The 19,998-nt window shown below is 40.9% G+C and overlaps 1 protein-coding gene across 4 annotated transcripts in view; it reads right to left on the bottom strand.

Annotated features, from left to right (window-relative positions):
- dph6 (diphthamine biosynthesis 6) overlaps positions 1-19,998 on the bottom strand; it is a 106,070-nt gene that overhangs the window by 40,413 nt on the left and 45,659 nt on the right. For 3 of the 4 annotated variants that reach the window (XR_008573347.1, XM_054795634.1, XM_054795635.1), the window contains 4 exons: positions 18,117-18,267; positions 16,516-16,653; positions 10,609-10,738; positions 10,356-10,530 (listed from right to left, as the gene is read on the bottom strand). Coding sequence is in view for 3 of the 4 variants with exons in the window: in XM_054795634.1 (XP_054651609.1) it covers positions 10,356-10,530; positions 10,609-10,738; positions 16,516-16,653; positions 18,117-18,267 (594 nt within the window). In the remaining variant the exon portion in view is untranslated. The remainder of the gene's footprint in view (positions 1-10,355; positions 10,531-10,608; positions 10,739-16,515; positions 16,654-18,116; positions 18,268-19,998) is intronic. The other variant, XM_054795636.1, reaches the window with a different exon arrangement.

Raw genomic sequence — 19,998 nt, 5'->3', positions numbered from 1 at the left:
AAATGGATGGATGGAAGGTGTTATTTCATTTCAAGAGGGCTTTAATCATGTTAAAAAAATACGTACTTCATAGATCATAAACAGGTTTTCTATTCTCTACAACAGGGGTCGGGAACCTTTTTGGCTAAGAGAGCCATGAAAGCCACATATTTTAAAATGTATTTCCGTGAGAGCCATATCGTATTTTTTAACACCGAATACAACCGAATGTGTGTATATTTAAGGAAGATTTAAAGGAGGGACAACCCCAATAATAATCAAGTTTTGGTGTCTGACACGGAAAACATGGGTAGGACAGCTGGCATCATGCCAGAAAATAAAATGGATGGATTAAAATGCATTAGAATGCACACTTTTAATGTTATTTTTAACACTGTGATTTCTGTAATGTTTTACTTTAAAATGTCAGGAAAACAAATTAAAATAAACACATTTTATGGTGTTAAGAAATGTCTGAGAGCCAGATGCAGTCATCAAAAGAGCCTCATCTGGCTCCCGAGCCATAGGTTCCCTACCCCTGCTCTACAACAATATTCAATTTATAAATGAGGAATTTGGCAGATATTCACTTAACATGGTCGGTCTTAACAAACGCAATAAATGAGGGATTACTGCAATCTGTTTCATATGCCCAAAAATATGAACAAAGTTCACATTTTATGAGAATAATTATAATTGTCTACATAGAAAAAAGCTGCAAAATAGTTATAAATGACAAATGGCTGGCATTTAATGTTGAACCGGACTTCCCCTACATTCTGGCAAGCGTAGCGTTTCTCTCTCTCTTGATCAAATTGTTGGCATTCGCAACTTTCGTTGGCCCCGTGGTGGGTTATTTTGCAGTCGCACTCAATACTCAGACTTGACAATATCAGCAAAAACCTGCAACTCCACTTGGACTTTGACTCAGACAAGTCATCAGACTTTAGTCTGATGACTTGAAAATACTTGAGATTTTCAGTGGGTGTGTTGAGTAATGTTAGGCATGAGCACTGATTTAGTCTGACCTTTGTTTTTTGGTATTTTTTGGTTGATTGGCCCCGTGCTTGCTGGACTATATACTGGAAATGTGGGCAGGTGTGCTTTGCTACTCGGCTCCCTACTCTGCTCGTGCTGCCTTCGTCCGCTGGAGGCTCGTTCCCACCTTGTCACACTCCAGGGCCACTCAGCTGCTTCGTGGTGGTTGCTCGCATGACGCTGAGCAGCATCCTGGGTTTTCTCTTCTGTTAGTTTTTAGTTCTTATTTGCCCTGGCGTGACCGGCTATCCTGTTTTAGAGTTTGTTTTCTTGAGAGTTTTAGTTGTGTTTTTCCCTCATTTAGGGGTAGCGGTGAGGTGACAGGACAACGACCCCATATAAGGTTGGCCTGCTCCCCTCACTGTCCTCACTGATGCATCAGGACCTTTTCTTTGGCCACGGGAGGGTTTTTTTTGTCTGTTTTGTTTATTCATTAAGAAACTTGCATGACTTGATTTCTCCGCCTTCTGTGTCGTCATTAAATGTTCCCTTGAGTGCTAACAAGTAAAATGTGTCCACATTCAAAGTATTCGACTAATGTGATCCTTATGTCATTTCCGGCAAGACACCAAATATTCCAACAGAATCCGCCTCATTGAATGCCTCTATTAACGTACAATCAGTTTTAAGAACAAACGACGAGAATTGTACTGAAAAAGAAAGAAAATATGAGGGCATGCTGTTTTATTTGGTAAACACTTCAGTGTTTAGGATTTTTAAGCTTATGACTTCAGACTTGATTGATGTCTTGACTTGAGACTTGACTTGGACTTGCACATCTTTACTTGAGACTTGGGAGCAAAGACTTCAGACTTGCAAAACACTGACTTTCTCCCACTTCTGTCTGTTCGTGTCTATTCACGCTCGAACGATGCTGGTGCCAGCATCTCATACAGTGGTTTGTACAGATAAATAAATACTACAGTTCCTCAATAGTATTTCAAATGGAGGAAGGGGGCATGAAAAAAAAAATTCTGTCTCAATAGCGAGGGTATGACAGAAAATAATTGAGAACCACAGTTTTAAAGCATGTTCTTGTAAGCCAGTGGTTGAAATGGGATAGCAAAGAACATCCATGGCTGTGTTTCTTCCATGTGGTTTTGGAATCTTTATTGCATTCCAACACGGTCTCATTTCGTTTCCCGGCACTCTCTACGTGCTACTATTTCGAAAATCCCCGCAGACATTTTTTATGAACTTGGCTGACTTTTAAAATAATCCAAATGACAATATGCCTCGGTAGAGCAAAAACCTATGCAAAAGCCTGGTAATTCTACTTTGGACCAGCACCATACTGTACACCTTCATAGACAGGTAGCGTCTGCACATGCTGATGATCTGTCATTGTGATTGTTGCATTATTCAGCGAGAAATGAATTAAAATGTGGAAAAATGTACTCTTTGATGTTGACTAGAGCAAAGAGTGAGGTGGGTCTCCCCTGGGAGGTGCCAGGAAACCTGAAGGAAGGTGCATCAGCTTGAGAAAAATTAAGTTAAACGTATTTTATTAAGCTAACTTTATTCATGTTTAAATGAGGCAAAAGGAGGAGACTTTTTTTGTCATGGAAACATGGAACACATCAACAGCAGTGCAATTTCAACAGCATGCATGCGTCTCCAACTTGCAAACACGTCTCTACGTTAGTCCTTGGAACAACACTTCCTCATTCTCACCACACTACCGCGAGGTGCATTCACGGGCACTCCAAACTCCGAACATCAACACCACTGGATGTCAGTGAGTAATACTTACTAAGTTCATTTTCCACACATAAAGGAACATTGGCTAAGATGGTTTAATCTAAGGCAATTTAAGTCGATTCAAGTGTAGGGTCAAAATTCATTGTTACTGTGCTGCGTTAGAAAATGACAATACTGTTGTAAATATCTGTAACTCCAGCCTATAGCCTAAGCCTAGTTACGAGAAATTTCAGACAGACGTTGGAAAAATACAGACAAATAACATTATGGTGTATAGTATGTCATAGTTTGATTTAAATTTGTATTTAATTTGGAGTTGTTAATAAAATATATCGATATATATAATTGAATGTGAAATATGTAGAACCCTGCCCTGTCATTTATCTTTCTGTTAATACAGCAAAGAGGGGCATATGTCACGCATGGTTGCAAACAGTGATTCATCTGATTAAAAATTGTAATCATTAGAAAGTCCAAGAAAAAAAAGTCAGTTTTTTTTTTTAATGAGCCTGTAAATTTTGACATTTTAATGAAAATGGATTGAGAAATGTGTAAGGAGTAATAATAAGTAATTGATTCCAAGTGGAATTTTTTTTATCAGCCACACGGTGGCCTTATGGTTAGCATGTTGGCCACACAGCCAAGAGATCGGGAAGATCTGGGTTCGAATCTCCGTTTGGGCATCTCTGTGTGGATTCTGCATTTTCTCCCCGTGCCTGCATGGGTTTACTCCGGTTTCCTCCCACATTCCAAAAACTTGCATGTTAGGTTCATTTGAGACTCTAAATTGTCAATAGGTATGAATGTGAGCGTGAATGGTTGTTTGTCTGGCGACCAGTCCAGGGTGTACCCCGCCTCTCGCACAAAGCCAGCTGGGATAGGCTCCAGCATACCCCCAAGACCCGAGTGAGGACAAGCGGCGTATAAAATGGATAGATGGAATTTTTAATCAGGATAAATGTGGAAATCTGGAAAAAATAGGACGTTTTGGAATTTGGAAAATTGAAAAATAAATCAATTTCAATGGTAATTTTTGTCATGGGAAATGTGAAATGACAGAAATAAGAATTTTTGGAATATGAGACATGAATGAGTCCCGAATGCTGAACAGTGAAACGTCTGAATGGTTTGGCTCGGTTGAGAAACGTGGAAGTAGTTATGCATCAAAAAAGAAGCAGAATAATAATAGTTAGAAAGAGTTCCAGTCTTTCATACAATTAGTTTGGAAACAATACAGATCTGGATGAAAATAGAATTGGGTTCTTTTTTTTATCCATAAAGCTTATACAAAGTTTTGGGAACATTTTTTGGGAAAATTTGGCCTTTTTTTTAATTTGTCATAAAAATTCCTGTGTTAGGTAGTAAAAACAAAGGAAAATGACAAAAAATGCCCCCTTGCAATGCTAAAAATGTCAACTGCCAAACTCTACATGTGTGGCCAAGTCTAACTTTTCATGAGGCTGTTGAGTAAAGTCCAGGTCATTGTTTTTCGACATTTCCAGCTCCCGTCGGAAGATTATTCAAATGTTCTACCATGTGCCTGGGCGTCCCTCCTCTGGCCCTTTGACGCTAATTGGCAGCGTCACATCCACTTCCCTCCGCTGATGCCTGCCGGTCCACTTTGACAATTTTCAAAATCCAATGCAAATCCTATTGTGGCTTTTGCGCACGGCAGCCCTCCACAATGTCGACTGTCACTCACAATTAGGCGAGCGGTGAAAAAGGAAGGGGGTGGGGGGAGTCAGCGTTCGGCCCGCGCGGCCGGCTCACTTCCCGCGAACACGCCCGGCGGAATGTGATCAGTGAGTATAATTTCCCCGGCAAATATCCCAGGGGTGAGCCACTTACCTTAACAGGGAAGAGGAGATGTTTAACAAGCATACAGAGCCATCATCTCTCCATTCAGGCCTGATTTGGCTATTGTGTTTACCGCTGTAAACGCCGCTCCGAGGGGAAGTTCGCGAAATAGGCCGCGTTCATTTTAACAGATGTGGAGAAACATCCTGCAGTTGGATTTTGGCAAATGGGAGGTCTTTTTGTTTTCATTTTAATCAAAATGCCCACTCATAACCCTTATTGTCTGTTTTACTGTATAAATATGCTGTCTAAAGAAGTAGCCTGGTAATACAGAAATTATAATAATACGGTAATGCCTCGTTTATCGCGGTTTTTCGCGGGTTCCAGACCCAACCAGGTAAGTAAATTTCTGCAAAGTAGCATTCCTAAGTTAAAAACGTAATATTTCCATCTTTCTGGCATAGAAAACCTGTTTACGACCTTCGAAATGCAGTTTTTTTAATTATTAGAGCCCTCCAGACATGAAATAACACCCCTATAATTACCTTTATACTTCTATTTCCAAATATATTACACATAAGAGAAAATAAGCCATTTAAGGCATAAATTAAACTAATGCTAGTGTGTGTTGCTGTAAAAGTGTTCCGACGCTAGGGGAGCTGAGTGGGGGCCGGATAGGAATTGATGCTGGGGGATCAGGGTTGAGTTTTACTGTAGCTTGGCATGGGTTTCATCCGCAACAGTAGCCCGTGGTAGGGATTATTGTGCCCATTGTCAGATAATTCACACCTGCAGTAGAAGGCTGTTGTTCCGGCGATCAAGTGTGGTGTTTGTACAGTATACAGGTATGTCTCACCGAACATTACAGTTACCTTATTAACATCTAGTGACTAGTGTAGAATACTACATATCATCACAATGTCTTTGAATGCATCTTCTGAATGCCTTATATTTGTGTTTTAGTTCATTTGTGCTTAAATAAGTATATTTTTGAAGAATAGGTCATTTTCAACCACAAAACAGCATAATTTATTAGTTTAGTTTTTGAAAAAAACGTGAGAGTGAAGCCGCCAAATTCGAAGCGCGTAAAGTGGTGAGGGATTAATGTCCAGTTGAACTGTTTAAAAGCTTCATTCGCTTACTGATCGTTATTCATTAATCTAACTTCTTCTTAATTCATCTTTATTTTTTTAACATCTTTTTCCTATTTGGGCTGGTGGTGTCCTGGGGCAGGCTGGTACCTTCCGTGCAGACGGCGTGCGTTCGATTCCCAACAACCTGCCATTGAAGATGTCCGGTGCTGGTCCCAAGCCAGGACAAAGAGACGGTTATGTCAGAAAGAGCATCAGGTGTACAAACTAAGCCAAATCAAATCATGCTTTTGACTCGCAGGAAAAGCCGAAAAAAAGATGATTATTTTATTTTTACCAATTATTTTAATTCAGTTCTTATTTATCTGTAAACTTTTTAGTTATTTTAATTTATTTTACTTTTTATTTCTGTATTTGTTATTTTAGTGTATTTATTATTTATTTACTTATTTTTTTTTAAACACTTCCTTTTATAATTATTTAATGTTTTCCTTTTCTTTCATCACTGCATGGCCTATGTATTTTTTATCTATTTTTATTTATTTACTTATTTGTATTTTTTATTTTATTTTTTTTACATTTCTTTGTTTTATTTTTCTCCCCCCCCCCTTTCTTTCACAAGTGCATGAGCTATTCATTTTTGCTTTTCTCTCCCTATTAGAAGATTTAAACACAGGAAATCAGTCATCGCTGAGACGTGAAAAGGGCGTAGGATTAAAATAAGCTCTGATTCTTCCCACTCTTTTTCGGACTGTGCAACTGAGGTTTAGGGTAACTTGTCCAAAACAAACAAACCATGACCATGACTCTTTTAAAAGCCAGCTATTGCTCGCCATTATGTTGAAATGAAAGGTTTGATAGCGACGTCTGACGGCATCTTTGCTCAGTTAATTGATTGATGCAATAAGGCAGTAAAGAATCTTAATTAGATTATGCAAATGGGGTCTGAAAGAATCGGCGGCCACATTTGCATTTCATCTCTGCTAAACCACAAAACAATTAAAGGCATGAACTTTGATGCAAACACGTTTAGAAATGATGATGCTGCATGTAAATCAGGTGCAGGCCTAAAAGGAATAGAAAACATCGCCTCGGGTTTAGCATACAATGCACCGATGGGGGGTGGTGCCTGACTGCCTGCCCCCCCCACCCCTGGTTTGACATGATAAAGGTTAACTAATTCTTTGAATCAAATCTGTCAGCTTTATCGGGCCAAGTCGACATTTCGTCAGCTTCCCGAGAGCCAAAGCCGAAGACGTGACAAGGCGGGCGGATGGATGACCGAGACGCGCCGAGTTTGAAGGTCCAGCATCCGTCATCTGTCAAGCTAATCAACATGTTAGCGCCTGCCCTCGCTGCAACGTATTCATCAGGGTAAAGACACAAAAAAAGTCAACAACGCACGGGAATAATTCATAAAAGTCACTCCTGTCATGCGCCATGTACTGTATTTCCTCCAATAAGGCACTCATCCATCAGTATCATCATCACATAGTCTGGTTATCACATTAAAAGCCGCCATTTTTGCATGCTGCTGTTCTGTATAAATGACACCTCCGTGTGTAGAGGGAGTTCATCCACAGAATTGTCCGCCTTTAGAGGCAGAATCAGAGCCGTAACAGAGGGGGGACGCCAAATTCAACCTCCATAATTCCACACAGACTGTGTGGAACAGTCCTGCAGCACAGTCCCGCTTCTCTGTTTTGTGTGAAATGCACAGAGGAACATACTGTTACGGGGGACAATTATGCAGGTGTGTCTGTGTGAAAGAGGCTATAGTTTTCTGCCCATGTGTAATCGACACTAACAAAGCAATTGTCCGCCTTCGAACGTAGTGTCAGAGCCGTAACAATGGCGGGATGCCGTCTGTGTGTAATGGGATTCCACAATGATAGAGGAGTGAAGTTTCACACCAAGTCATAATGACGTAATTATTGTGAGGTGCTGTGTTGCTGTGTGAAAGCACACACACATTTATAGCAATGTCCTGCTTCTCTGGGTTCTGCGAAGCGCACAAATGGGATTAGATTACATTAGATTGAACTTTATTGATTCCCCGAGCGTGTGCCCTGAGGAAAATTAAGGTTCCAATTGTAGCAACACGGTATGCAGTAGGCCTTTACAAGACAGTACAATAAAAGTTCAGATATAACAGGGGTGTCCAAAGTGCGGCCCGGGGCCATTTGTGGCCTACAGGTGTTTTTTCTTTATTTTTTATTGGCCCGCGGCAAGTTGTAAAAATAGAATTTAACATGAAAATAAAAAAAACAGCAAAAATGAAAAAATTTGCAATAATTTTACAAAAATAAAGTCAAAATATTAAGAGAAGAAAGTTGTCATCCAGCAAAAAAAAAAAAAAAATGCAATAACGTTGCAATATTAAATCATGTTAGTACTATAAAGTTATAATTATATTTCTTGAAAGTCATAATATTATGAGAAACAAACAGAACAACAAATTAAGCTGTAATTTTTGGAAAATTTGGTTGCGGATAATAATAATAATAATAATATTTTAATAATAATATGAGGAAAAAGTCATAATATGAGAACAACATTTACGCAAATTCCGTATGTTGAAGGTCGAAATATTTGGAAAATGAAAAAAAAAGAACAGCAAAAATTGGGGGAAAAGGAGCAAAGAGTGAAGTTCATATTGATAGTACACTTTTCTACAAAATATATATCACTTCTTAGTATATCTACATGTGTCGGTTCACAAAATATCAAAGTAGCCCTTGCATCCTTTCATTTCCACTTTGTGGCCCTTGCTGGAAAAAGTTTGAATACTCCTGAAATAGAATTGGTGTGGATTTGGAAAAAAAAAAACAACTGATAAATGTCAGATATTCCATGACGATTTGGCGGGATCTTTGACCCTTTTCCATGTCTACACAAAAACAAACAACAACATTGACCTATTTTAAAAGGCTTGCACATGTTTTGCACGTTTTTATGTAAATGAATGGCCAAAACGACACATTTTGTAAATCTGTTTTCCTCGTATAAACAACCCCTCAAGGCAACTCCATCATGTACATCCAACACAGCATCGACTCCACAGGTTAGCCCTCAGGAATCCAAAGTGCACAAAAGTCTGCGAGCCTCTGTGAGTCACGACGTATACGCTCTGTCTAAGCATCTTAAACAAATAGCTAATCCCGTGCATGTTCTCACTCATAGACGGATTTGGCAGCAGGATCAAGGACTGTGAGGATGAGATGGACACTATCCCTGTTGACAGTACCTTGACAAGTGTAATCCCATATAATGCACGCCGGGTAAACAAAATAACGCAAGCCGAGCGTTCAACCGCGGTATCGCCACTTCCTCCCGCTGGGTTTTTAGATGCAACATTCTTTCTGGGTTCCAAGCGGCAAACAAGTGACAAAAATGGATAGCAGCTTCCGACAAGCATCGTACAAAACCACAATCACACGCTGCTGCACGGATAAACAGCAACAGAAGCCATGCATAAAAACAAGTACGCGTCATGGGAAAGATCCTCTGCATCCCTTCATTATTCAACCATTGCCAACAATAACGCAAAAGTGGTAATTATGTACACGGTTTCTGCTGGGTCACTCAAAAAGAGTTGTAAATTGTTCACTGCCATGCTTTCTCAGGAAAGTTTAGTACACGATGTTAAGTGGTGGTTATGCATGTGCAAACGTGGACAATTTTCCTGCAAACTTGCATGCAGCAGCCCCCATTGCGACACACTTTACATCCAAATGAATGTGGAAATAATACACAAACGTAGAAAACACGTTTGGCTAAAAATGCAGGATTTTGCACCCAAAAGTGTTTGGTGGGCCTCGGGTTACATTATGGTATTTTATTATTTCCATAACACTAATTATTTTTTAATGTAAAAAAAAAAACAAAAAAAAGAAACATGTACAATTACATGAAAAAAGATATAATTAAATTAAAAGAAAAAAATTCACAAAATTTGAGTCAATGACAACCAAATATATCACACACACCTTTTAAGTACTTTTTAAGATGCTGAATAATTAATCAAATGATGCTGACAAATATGCCTATAGTATAATTTATTAATCTAATGTATTTTATAAAAATGGCAAAAATGTATGTAAGTATCATTTTAAATTATATTAAATTCTGTGATATTATATTGCATTATATTATAGTTTATGACACACCATGATGTGTTATATTGTATTACATTTTATATAAAAAAAAATATCAAACTGTCTGACTCAAAAATGCTGAAAAAGGAATCAAATAACGCTGACAAATATATCTGCGGTATAATATTGTCGAGTTTTTTTATACAAATGTCAAAAATGTGAGTATTATATTACATTATATTCAATAATGTTACATGATATCATAGTATATTATATACCATAATACATTTATACTGTATTATATTTTATGTTATATTACAATATACAATATTACAATATATTATTACAATATATTATCATTATCATTTCTATTTTCTGTACCACTTGTCCTCACGAGGGTCGCGGGTATGCTTGAGCCTATCCCAGCTGGGGATACGGGGCACTGGCACTGGTTGCCAGCCAGTCGCAGGGCACATATAGACAAATAACTATTCACATTCACAGAGACGTTCCAACAGAGGCTAACGTGCTAACCACCAGGCCACCGTGCAGCCCGACATGAGGTTATATTACATTACATTACATTAAACTGACTACAACAAGTGTCGATACAAGAAAAGGTTTTATGATCCTTGTGCTTGTGGCACCTTACCCTGAGGGCTTGACTGTAGGGCCCAATGTTGGCCGGGGCCCAGTGAGAAAGACTCTGTACGTGCAGCGCCTCTCTCTGGTGAAAGCTGTCCTCCGTCGGGGGCTCGGTCCAGGTATGGAGGAGACAGTCCATCTGTAGCAGCTGGCCAGCGGGTAGCTGGGCTTGCACACACACCCTGCCATGATGTCGTCTTAGGCAACAACCGCAACAACCGCATAGAGTTTATTATGATATTGTGTGGATGCATTTGTACCTGGCAGGAGGGTTTGTCCCAAAGTGTTTCTTGTACACTGTGTTGAGTGGACCGAAGTCCTCCATATGGCTCACGTACAGGTGTACAAGGACAATGTCCTTCATGCTCCAGCCTCTACTGTTCAACTCACCTGGACAGACAACAAAAGAGCAGTTGAACATAATAGCATTTGTGTCTGCAGGTTGCTACTGATTGAAGTAAATTGCTGAAACCTTTACAGGAAACATTTATTTGTAATATTACTGGAATGCATCACATAATTTCTTAAAGGAAAACTGCACTTTTTAAAATTGTTATTTTGTCCATCATCCACAATCCTTATGTGAGACATGAACACATATGTCTTTCTCTGTTATGTGCGTTTTAAATATATTAAAAACACATAAGAAGAGCCAGCTCATTACTGCACTTACGGGACATACAGTACTTATTCCTCCATACATACTCCATTTACATAATGTGGCGTGCATATAAACCAAGCTACAGCGACATTGTTATTATTATTAACATTGTTACGCCGATCGAACTACATTACTGGGGTATTGACACTTAGCCATACCACATCGGCTAACACACCACTCGCCCGTAGTGTGTCAGCATTCAACTTTGGGAATTTTTTTGTAATTGAGGAGAAAAGCATAACTTGGGTCACATGAGAAAATGTACCAGAAAAGCAGCTCATTAAGTACTGGAAGTTGAGCTTTCTGACTGAAATGTATTCATATTTGACTTGTTTATTTGAAAGGGACGGTGCAAATTAATTTACAACACTATGAAAAAAACGCCAGGAATTGAGATGAACAGAAAAATGTAACACGTGCAACCCACAATGTAACCATGCAGTTATGACAATACTCTTACAAGCTAATATACATGCAAAACAATACTATTGTATAGAAATGTATAACCTGCAAAGCATGCTGGGTGCGTTCATGTTGAGAAAATGTGTGTGTGGGCTTCCCAGCATGCCTTGCGGGTTGTGAATGTCTATTTCTTCTATTTCGATACACGCATAGTCCGAGTGGTACGGTTACATTGTGTGTTATTATTTGTGTTGCACCGTGAGTGAGGTAGGCCTTTGGGTCCAGAAGCTCCTGTTGGTTTGTATACAGTAATACAAATCATATAAACAACACTTCCTCAAGCAAGTTGAAGTTTGACCACTCTCTGGTCAAACTAATAAACAACCTAATTATGGACAATATAAGCGCAAAATGGCGGGTTTTCCCTTTAAAAATCTGTTTTATTTGAAAATTTGCAAATATTGAATCGCAAATATTTGGGGATCTCCATATTTTTTTGTGATTTTTCTTGTAATTGAAAAAAAAAACACAAGAAAATATGTTTTGTGTGGTTTTTTTTGGTAAAAAGACTAACATTTGGAAATAATATTTTTTCATTGGATAGTGACAAATGAACAACACGATTGCTTTTGTTTTTATTTAATTTAAAGGTTTAATGAACAAATTTTTTGCAGAATACCTCTAAAAAATGTGATCTAATGTATCATTATAAATACTTCAACTTCAGTTTGGGTGCTTTTTGGGGGAGGGTGGGTGTCCCTTAGGACTGTTCTAGCAATAACACCAACCTGTGCATTTGATCAGCATAAAGAAGATAGCCTTGTTGATGCATTTTTGAACAAAAGCTAAGCCGCAGCACCGTGCTAATGGTGTTTGTCCCCCCCGTAAAAGTGTGAGCAGCATACGCAGCATGTGTGCACTAAAAAAACGCTCAAAGCCAAGTCTCCCTTCTCTCCTTGCAATGATTTGAAAGTGCTTCAAGTTTGTTTTGCCTTTGCCAACACCACCGTCTCAGACTACTTCATCCTCATACAAAAGAGGCCGTTTCATTAAATATTAACTTGTTTAATATTGTCTCGGCGCTGTGAAGGCGGTTCAGCCGAGCACCGCGATAAACATTAAATATGCTTTTCATCTTTGGCTCCTCTTTCTCCATCAAAAAAAGGGAAAGCGGGGAGAGAGGAGAGGGGAAAAACTACAGATAGACTATAAAAAGCGCTCACTTTAAAACTTCTGCAGGGCAAAAATCATAACCCCACCACCCGACGTGTGCACGCTGGACGCCTGCATTTAAGAAGCGTCTGGGGTATGAACGGATTATGGATGGCTGCTGTTTGCTATTCCGCTCTGATGGCCGACGTCGCATCTGACACAAGGTCTTTGCCTGCTGGGGTGTCGAGTGCTTTTAAACATGGGACAAAAACCAAGGCTTTGATTCTCTTACACGTCATGCATGCTAACAAAGACAGAAAAAAAAGACAATAGGACAGAGGGGGGAAGAAGTCTCTGTGAGCGTCGACTTTTAGGAGTGGATGTGTGTTCATGAAAAGGAATTTTCTAATTTTTTTTTTTTGTTTGTTTTTTACAGTTTGTAAGACAGATTTGAAGGAATTTCATTTAAAAGGCATACACATTAGGTAATATATGTGTTTATGTATATAGTGATCCCTCGTTTATCACGGTTAATTGATTCCAGACCTGAGCATTATAAATGATTCCTATATTATTCCTATAATATTATTAGAGCCCTCTATACATACAATAACACCCCTACAGTCACCTTTACACTCCATCCATCCGTTTTCTATGCTGCTTATCCTCATTAGTGTCACAGGGGTATGCTGGAGCCTATCCCAGCTAACTTCGGGCACTCACATTCATACCTATGGACAATTTAGAGTCGCCAATTAACCTAACATGCATGTTTTTGAAATATGGCAGGAAACTGGAGTACCCGGAGAAAACCCACACACGCACGGGGAGAACATGCAAACTCCACACAGAGATGCCCAAGCGAAGATTCGAACAAAGGTCTTCCCGATTTCCTGACTGTGCGGCCAACATGCTAAACACTCTGCCACCGTGCGGTTCACCTTTACCAAATACAGTAGACATGATCGGAGAAAATAAGCCAAAATAAGACAAAAATATGACTTGTGCTTGTGTGTGTTTCAATAAATGTCTTCCACATGTGTGGACAGCAAGTGATGAGTTGAGTTTTAGCTGGAGTACAGCCACAACAGAACCCCGTGCTATTGTTATGACTATAATGATGATGGTTATTATTATTATTATTATTATTGTTATTAGTGTGCCTCTTCTAAGATCATTCAAACCTGCAGTAATTGTTGACTGATCAAGTCTGGTTCGGGTGTTACTAGTGACGCAAAGTGGCCAGTGTAGACTACAGTTCAGCAACATCCTTTAACCCCTTAAACTGTATTTATATTTTATTCATTTTTATTCTTGAAAATGCTTAATTTAGGCCAAAAATTCCTAAAGTTTTCTAAAAAACAGCTGTCATTATTAATTAGCAATGAATAACCAATAAATTTATCATTTTTTTGAAAAACCACAATATAGTGAGGGGGTGATGTTCGAACCGTGAAGTGCTGGGGACAACTCTATTCATCCAAATTGAAAAAAGATATTTCATAGACACAAAAAAATGTAATAAAACCCATATAAAACTGTGACTTGTGTTCTGAGCGTGAAAAATCATCTTGTCGCAGACAAAAAACTTTATAAAAATCACACATTCCTGCACCCATACGACATATTTTATCCAAAAGGACACTGAGGGCTGCAAGAAACAGGAACGTTGCAGCAAAGTGGAGATTACAATACTAAGTTAAGGCACAGCAACAGGGTGAGCTCATCTTAGCATTTCTGTTTATTTTTGTCATTTCTTCCTGTTTATCTGTAAATGTTACAACATCATGCTTGGAACCCAGGCTTACCAGGTACGAGAGACACACGGCCCTCGGACTGGCTGATTCACACCAACGTAAGTGGTTGTCGACATAACCAAATTTTTTAGCATACGGTAGTTTGTTGACATAGTTTCCCACCATTTGTGCATATTTTTACTTTGTTTCTTGCGCTTTCATATGATATTTCATACTCTTATGTAACAGAGCTGCTGTGTCAAATTTCATTGTATGCCTTGACTACAATGACAATAAATAGCGAGGCTCCCATCGATTAGCCAGCGATCAGTATCAGTTCAATTTTTCTGAAAGCATGTGATCAGCATATGCCGATCAATGCGTTTCAAGGCCGATCACAAAAACCGTTCCCGACTCGTACTATTGCAGCCTGCAGAGAACCCTGTGTGCGGTGTCGTGTCCTGCTCTAATGTCTTGGGTAGTGTCCTCCCTCCTTCTTTCCGTCACACTGCGGCAAACCCAACATGTCTGCTGTGTGGACCTTACAGTATATGACATTTGTGAGAGTGATGTAACGTTTGCATCCAATCTTGCCGGGGTAGCACGTTAAAGAACTTTAATTTAATACGGCATTTAAAGAACGAGGCTCTCGGTGCAGCAACAGTCAGTCCAACGGCAGCTGTGTTTATACTTGCATGCATTGTGCCTCCGCATTGTCCCGCAATTTGCCGTGGCAATGCGTGTCATGTATTTATTTATTTATGGCGCGCCTGAAAATCGTGATCACTAGTTTGCGCACACTTTGCGTTCAACTGATGCACAAATTACGCATTTGGCATGCAATTTGTGACGGAAAATGGTGCGCACTGGCACGAAATGACGACGTTGGACTTATTAACACCTTGTCAAGTACTGTTTATGTCTGGTGCACGGCAATGTACACACAACGTGCATTGGTCCCGCATGGGTATGCATCATCACCCCCACGGCCCACATCCGTGAAGCAGTCGTGGCATTATTTGGTCCCACTATGTCTCGTGTGACGCCACGCAACAGCAGGCATCACACCTCGCGTCATTAATTCCTCTATTTGCAAGGGACCTACAAAATGTTACTTGAACTCCAGAGAAGCAGAAAAGAAAGGTAAGTCTATATTACCTCGCAGCTGCGGAAAGAGCAGGAAGGTGGCCTAAACTACAAAAAAGGAGGCATGGACAGTGCGGGAGAGGGAATTGCTGAGTAAATGACATCACTTTGGGGAGTATGATCATTAACAGAAATTCACAAGGAAGATTCAAGAGGCTACAGGAATGACTTGAGAATTCCCCTCGACTTGCTCCAAGAGGTGGTGGAAAAGTGAACGCATTCATGTGAAGGAGACACGCTGAGTCACGCTTTGACAAGCAACGGCCGCATTGTTTAGGCATTCTGTACTTTGCGGTGCGATCGCGGTGCATTCGCGGAAATGATGCCTGCCACAAATTTTGAGCATTTAAAATTTTTCTTTGCACACTGGCACGCAGCCCCGCACAGGTTACACATACTGTACTTCGCACCTCTTTACGACCAATCTGCTCGTAAACTAGGCTTTAGTCAACACTCGCCCGTGTGTGTGTGAAAGTCACAAGGCTAAGCTAATAACCCGAAAAATAATTGAATTCATCAGACCAGATGAGCAGCCTTTCTCTGTGGTGGAAGATGGCGACTGCTTTCTCACTTGGAGCCCTGCTGTGTGCTCCCTAGGAGTCCCGTCAAAGCTCCATCAGACAATGTGCTCTCACATAGAAAGTCCCCTTAAAGAAGGCGTCTCATCGTCTGGAAGTTCCACAAGTAAACTTACTTAACTAACTAACTAACTTAAGGTGATTTTATGATTCTTTTATTCAGATCATATAGCCAATAGCAGGGGTGCAGCCAGGAATTGTGGGCCCCAAGAAAAAAATAAATCATGTCAGGCCCCCGCTTTCCATTTTTTGGGTCCTAACTTTTCCCCCCCATTTGGTGCCCCTGGCCAATAGCATTCATCACAACTACCGTATACTGATCAGCCGATCTCACTCACGGTTGATCGAAATTGGAATCAGCAGCATGAAACTCTGTTGGAGCATCTGCAACAATAAAGTTTTCACATGTGTGCAAGTCTTTCTTCAGACTTACTTTGCACTGATCAGGAAGTCATTGTGTGAAGGAGAGTTTAGTGAGTCTGGTTTGCTTACTTTGCAAGAGTATGAAAGCTGCCGCAGTCTGGCCCTGGATCCCGGGGTCTTGGCTTTGTTGCCCGTTGATGCCGGAGATCCACTGATAACCTCTAGAACTTCTGAACGAGCAGGATGGAGGCAAATCTCCAGGAAGCACTTTAAACATGAAGAAGAGTATTAGCATGTTAGTAATGGAACCTTTTCACATGATGCTCTGCTTGTTGACTGAACTGACGAAAGCAACAGTGTCCCTGCTGGTTGCAGCCAAGTAGTGCAGTCAATTTTGCCTCAATTATTATTATATCAGCACTTTCCTCACATGTTTGAGGGTCTTGACCTTCATGAAAACTCACCAAAATATGAAAGTGCATTAGCTCCGGGGAAAAATTGGATATTTCAGTGGTCCCGAACACGAACAACCAAACCTCACTCAGTAGCTCTCCCGTTACATTTTGAAAAACATTAGTCCATGCAACGAGTTTCATAAAACGTCACCAACTTTGGTGGAGACGCACAAAAAAGTCTCAAGAACACATGTTCTCAAACAAACAGGAAGTCGGCGATTTTGATTTGCAGCGGCAACTTTGGGTGAAACTAGTCTCAGGCACTTTGACCAAATGAAAATCACGGATACTAGACAGACGGGCAATGGTTCTACTGCGATGGATTTTAGGCTGTTCCATAAGATGTGGGCGGGACGTGGCAACAAACTTGGATGATCAACCAGACAATTCGCCATTAAACTGTAAACTTGAATAACTCCACAAAGTCAGATCTTCATCATAATTGAGAGAGAAACAGGCTTATAGGGAGGAGGAAGTCTCAATATTGAGACCACTACATTGCTTAGTTATCACTGTCCATTTCATATTACCATATCCTTTCACGTGTTCACGAATGCCAGCCAATATTATGATGCTAATATTATGAAAAGAAACATTTATGAAGAAAAAAAGAGCAAAGACCGAAGTTCGTACAAATACGCTGATGGTGTGTACAGACACACAGTACATATACAGTACATATATAACCTCTTAGCATATCAAATGTGTTGCTTTAAAAAATATCAAAGTAGCCCTTGCATCCTTTCATTCATAGCATAGTCCCCCCGCCTCTCAACCACCCCCCACTACTTTCCTTCCCCACTACTTGAGAAGCACTGGCTTAAACCAAGCGTGCTGCCAATGTTGGCCTGCATTTCTCCACTTGATGAGCATTTTTACTTCACTTGTCACTTTCACTTTCCTCTTCTTTGACGCACTGAAATCAGGAGGAGGTTAGGATGTGCGACTACGTATTCTTATGTTTTGCGCACGTGACTAGGTCTCTTTTCCCTTTTGTACAGGATCATAATCACGAAACGTCGTACAACGGCAACCGCCTGTACAAGTCTCGCGTGTGCTGTGGAAGAGATAACGTGTGTGTAGATGGTGAGATAGTGACAGTCACAAATGCGCTGAGATGACATGTCGTGTCAAACAGTCACTCATTGAGCATCACGATGGCGGCCACATGACACGGATCCAGGGTAATGCGCCGGGATATCATGTGACGCGTGTGCAGAGTAGACTTAAATACACGGTTGCACACAGGCAGCCAGCACAATGAGTGAATCTCACCGTGGCCCTGCTGACAACTAAGGTCAGCATCTGATGTAAATTCTCGGTGGTGGTGGTCGTCTCCGGCTCCATCAGCATATTCCACCTCCTCCGTTATCTTGTCCATGGCGCTTTGGCAAGGACAACGAGCCACAGCTACCGCCGCCACACCCTGCGATAAGGAGCCGTAGAGACAAGACAAAACGCAGCATAATTAGTCAACCTTGTCAATGTCAGTCTTTTGCTTATGAGAGTGCCCGGGCACACGTATAACTTGAAGGTGAATGAATATGAAACATATTTTGCAGGGAGCGGAGTGTTCGGACACCAAAGATTCAATCACGCAGCCTGTCAGTCAAATGAGACACGACTGCTTCCTGTTTACTTATCTTGTGTCTCTTTGCTTCTCAAATCAACAACAAATCATTACCATTCTCTCGAGGCATACATATTACCTGCCAAACCCTGCTGCCACATTTAAATAAATATTCCATCCACACACACACGCCTAAAACTCACTCACCCCAACCCTCACCACCACCACTGTCACCGCCGCCACCCCCCCTTCCTCTGCTGTCAACCGCATTAGGCCATAAGATAATCAAAATAATTATACTCCAGCCCCTCTCTCCTTGCCAGCATGAAAAATAGCTTGACTAGCATTAACGGAGGGCAAATGATGGCGCTCTGTCCCCACCCCCTGAGCCCGGTGCCGTCTCCTCTAGTGCTGGTGTCACCGCCGATCTGTCACCCTGACGAGAAGAGCTTCAGAAGGCTGAACCAGGGCAGGTTTTCCCCTGGTCCCCCCCCCCCCGCCCCCCAACCCCTTTCTCTTATCATGGGGGCCCTGGATCTCCCTGCTCTTCCCCGAGCAACCTAGATAGGGGCGGTGGAATGGCGTGTGATGTGATGAAGGGAGGGGTGAAAAAAATATATAGCTTCAGGGAGTGCGGCTGCGGGGTCACGGGTTGTGTGCGACGGGGGTATGTTTTCTGTCCATAATAAAACAACCCTCCCGCCCCCATAACAGGGAGATACAAGAGATGCTTACAAAAAGGCACACATTTTCTTTCTTGCAATCATACAACAAGTCCAGTTTGGTTTATTATAATAATATAAAATGTGCGAAATATCCCAGAAAGACATGGCGCCTCAGGCAAGTGCGGCCTCTTTACACGCCGCTATAAATACGCTAGCACCTCATGTCCACACGTTTACATTAAAACGACAACAGGAAAGTTATTTTCATTATCCAAAAAGGTACTAGAAATTCTGTAATGCGCATGCCAGGCCAGTAGGTGGTGATGCTGCTGTGTGAAGACGTGCATGTCTTGTTTCTTTCTTTTCTTGGGAGAATGAACAGAATAAGAATTTCATTGCATAGTATAACTTGCCTGTTTTACTATGCATATGACAATAAAACTCTTGAATCTTTTGATATGTGATGTAAGTGAGTAGTGATTTTGGTACTACTTTGCTTGCATTGGAAACTGCACGTGCCCTGTGTTTTTACTCAACACAGCTCAAAATTAGCGGGTGTGGAAATCGTTCACTGTTTTCACATGATTACGTTTTCAGTAGGGGTTATGAGACGGTCTGCCTAAAAACAAACAACAGAGGCACGGCCTGTCTGTGCCGGCAATACAAGGCGGTGACTTGGACCTGGTGGCTCTCCTTAGCTACGTGCCCCTCGCCACCTAGACCTGATGTTGAGGTGCGGTGCACCGGGTTTTGAACACTTCACTTCCGTAAACAGATAAAGATGAGTGCATAAGATGAAACCAGCGTACTGCCATTGTTCAGTAGAGATGAGAACAGTGCCGCAAGCTGCGACTATTCACGCTGTACTTCAGGTAAGGAACTTTACTGAAAATAAAATCATCATCACCACACTTACTGTTGC

Source organism: Dunckerocampus dactyliophorus, chromosome 13 (assembly GCF_027744805.1).
Source record: "Dunckerocampus dactyliophorus isolate RoL2022-P2 chromosome 13, RoL_Ddac_1.1, whole genome shotgun sequence".
NCBI lineage: Eukaryota > Metazoa > Chordata > Actinopteri > Syngnathiformes > Syngnathidae > Dunckerocampus > Dunckerocampus dactyliophorus.
The sequence above is the reverse complement of the archived record's forward strand: the minus strand, read 5'-3'. Positions and strand labels throughout refer to the sequence as shown.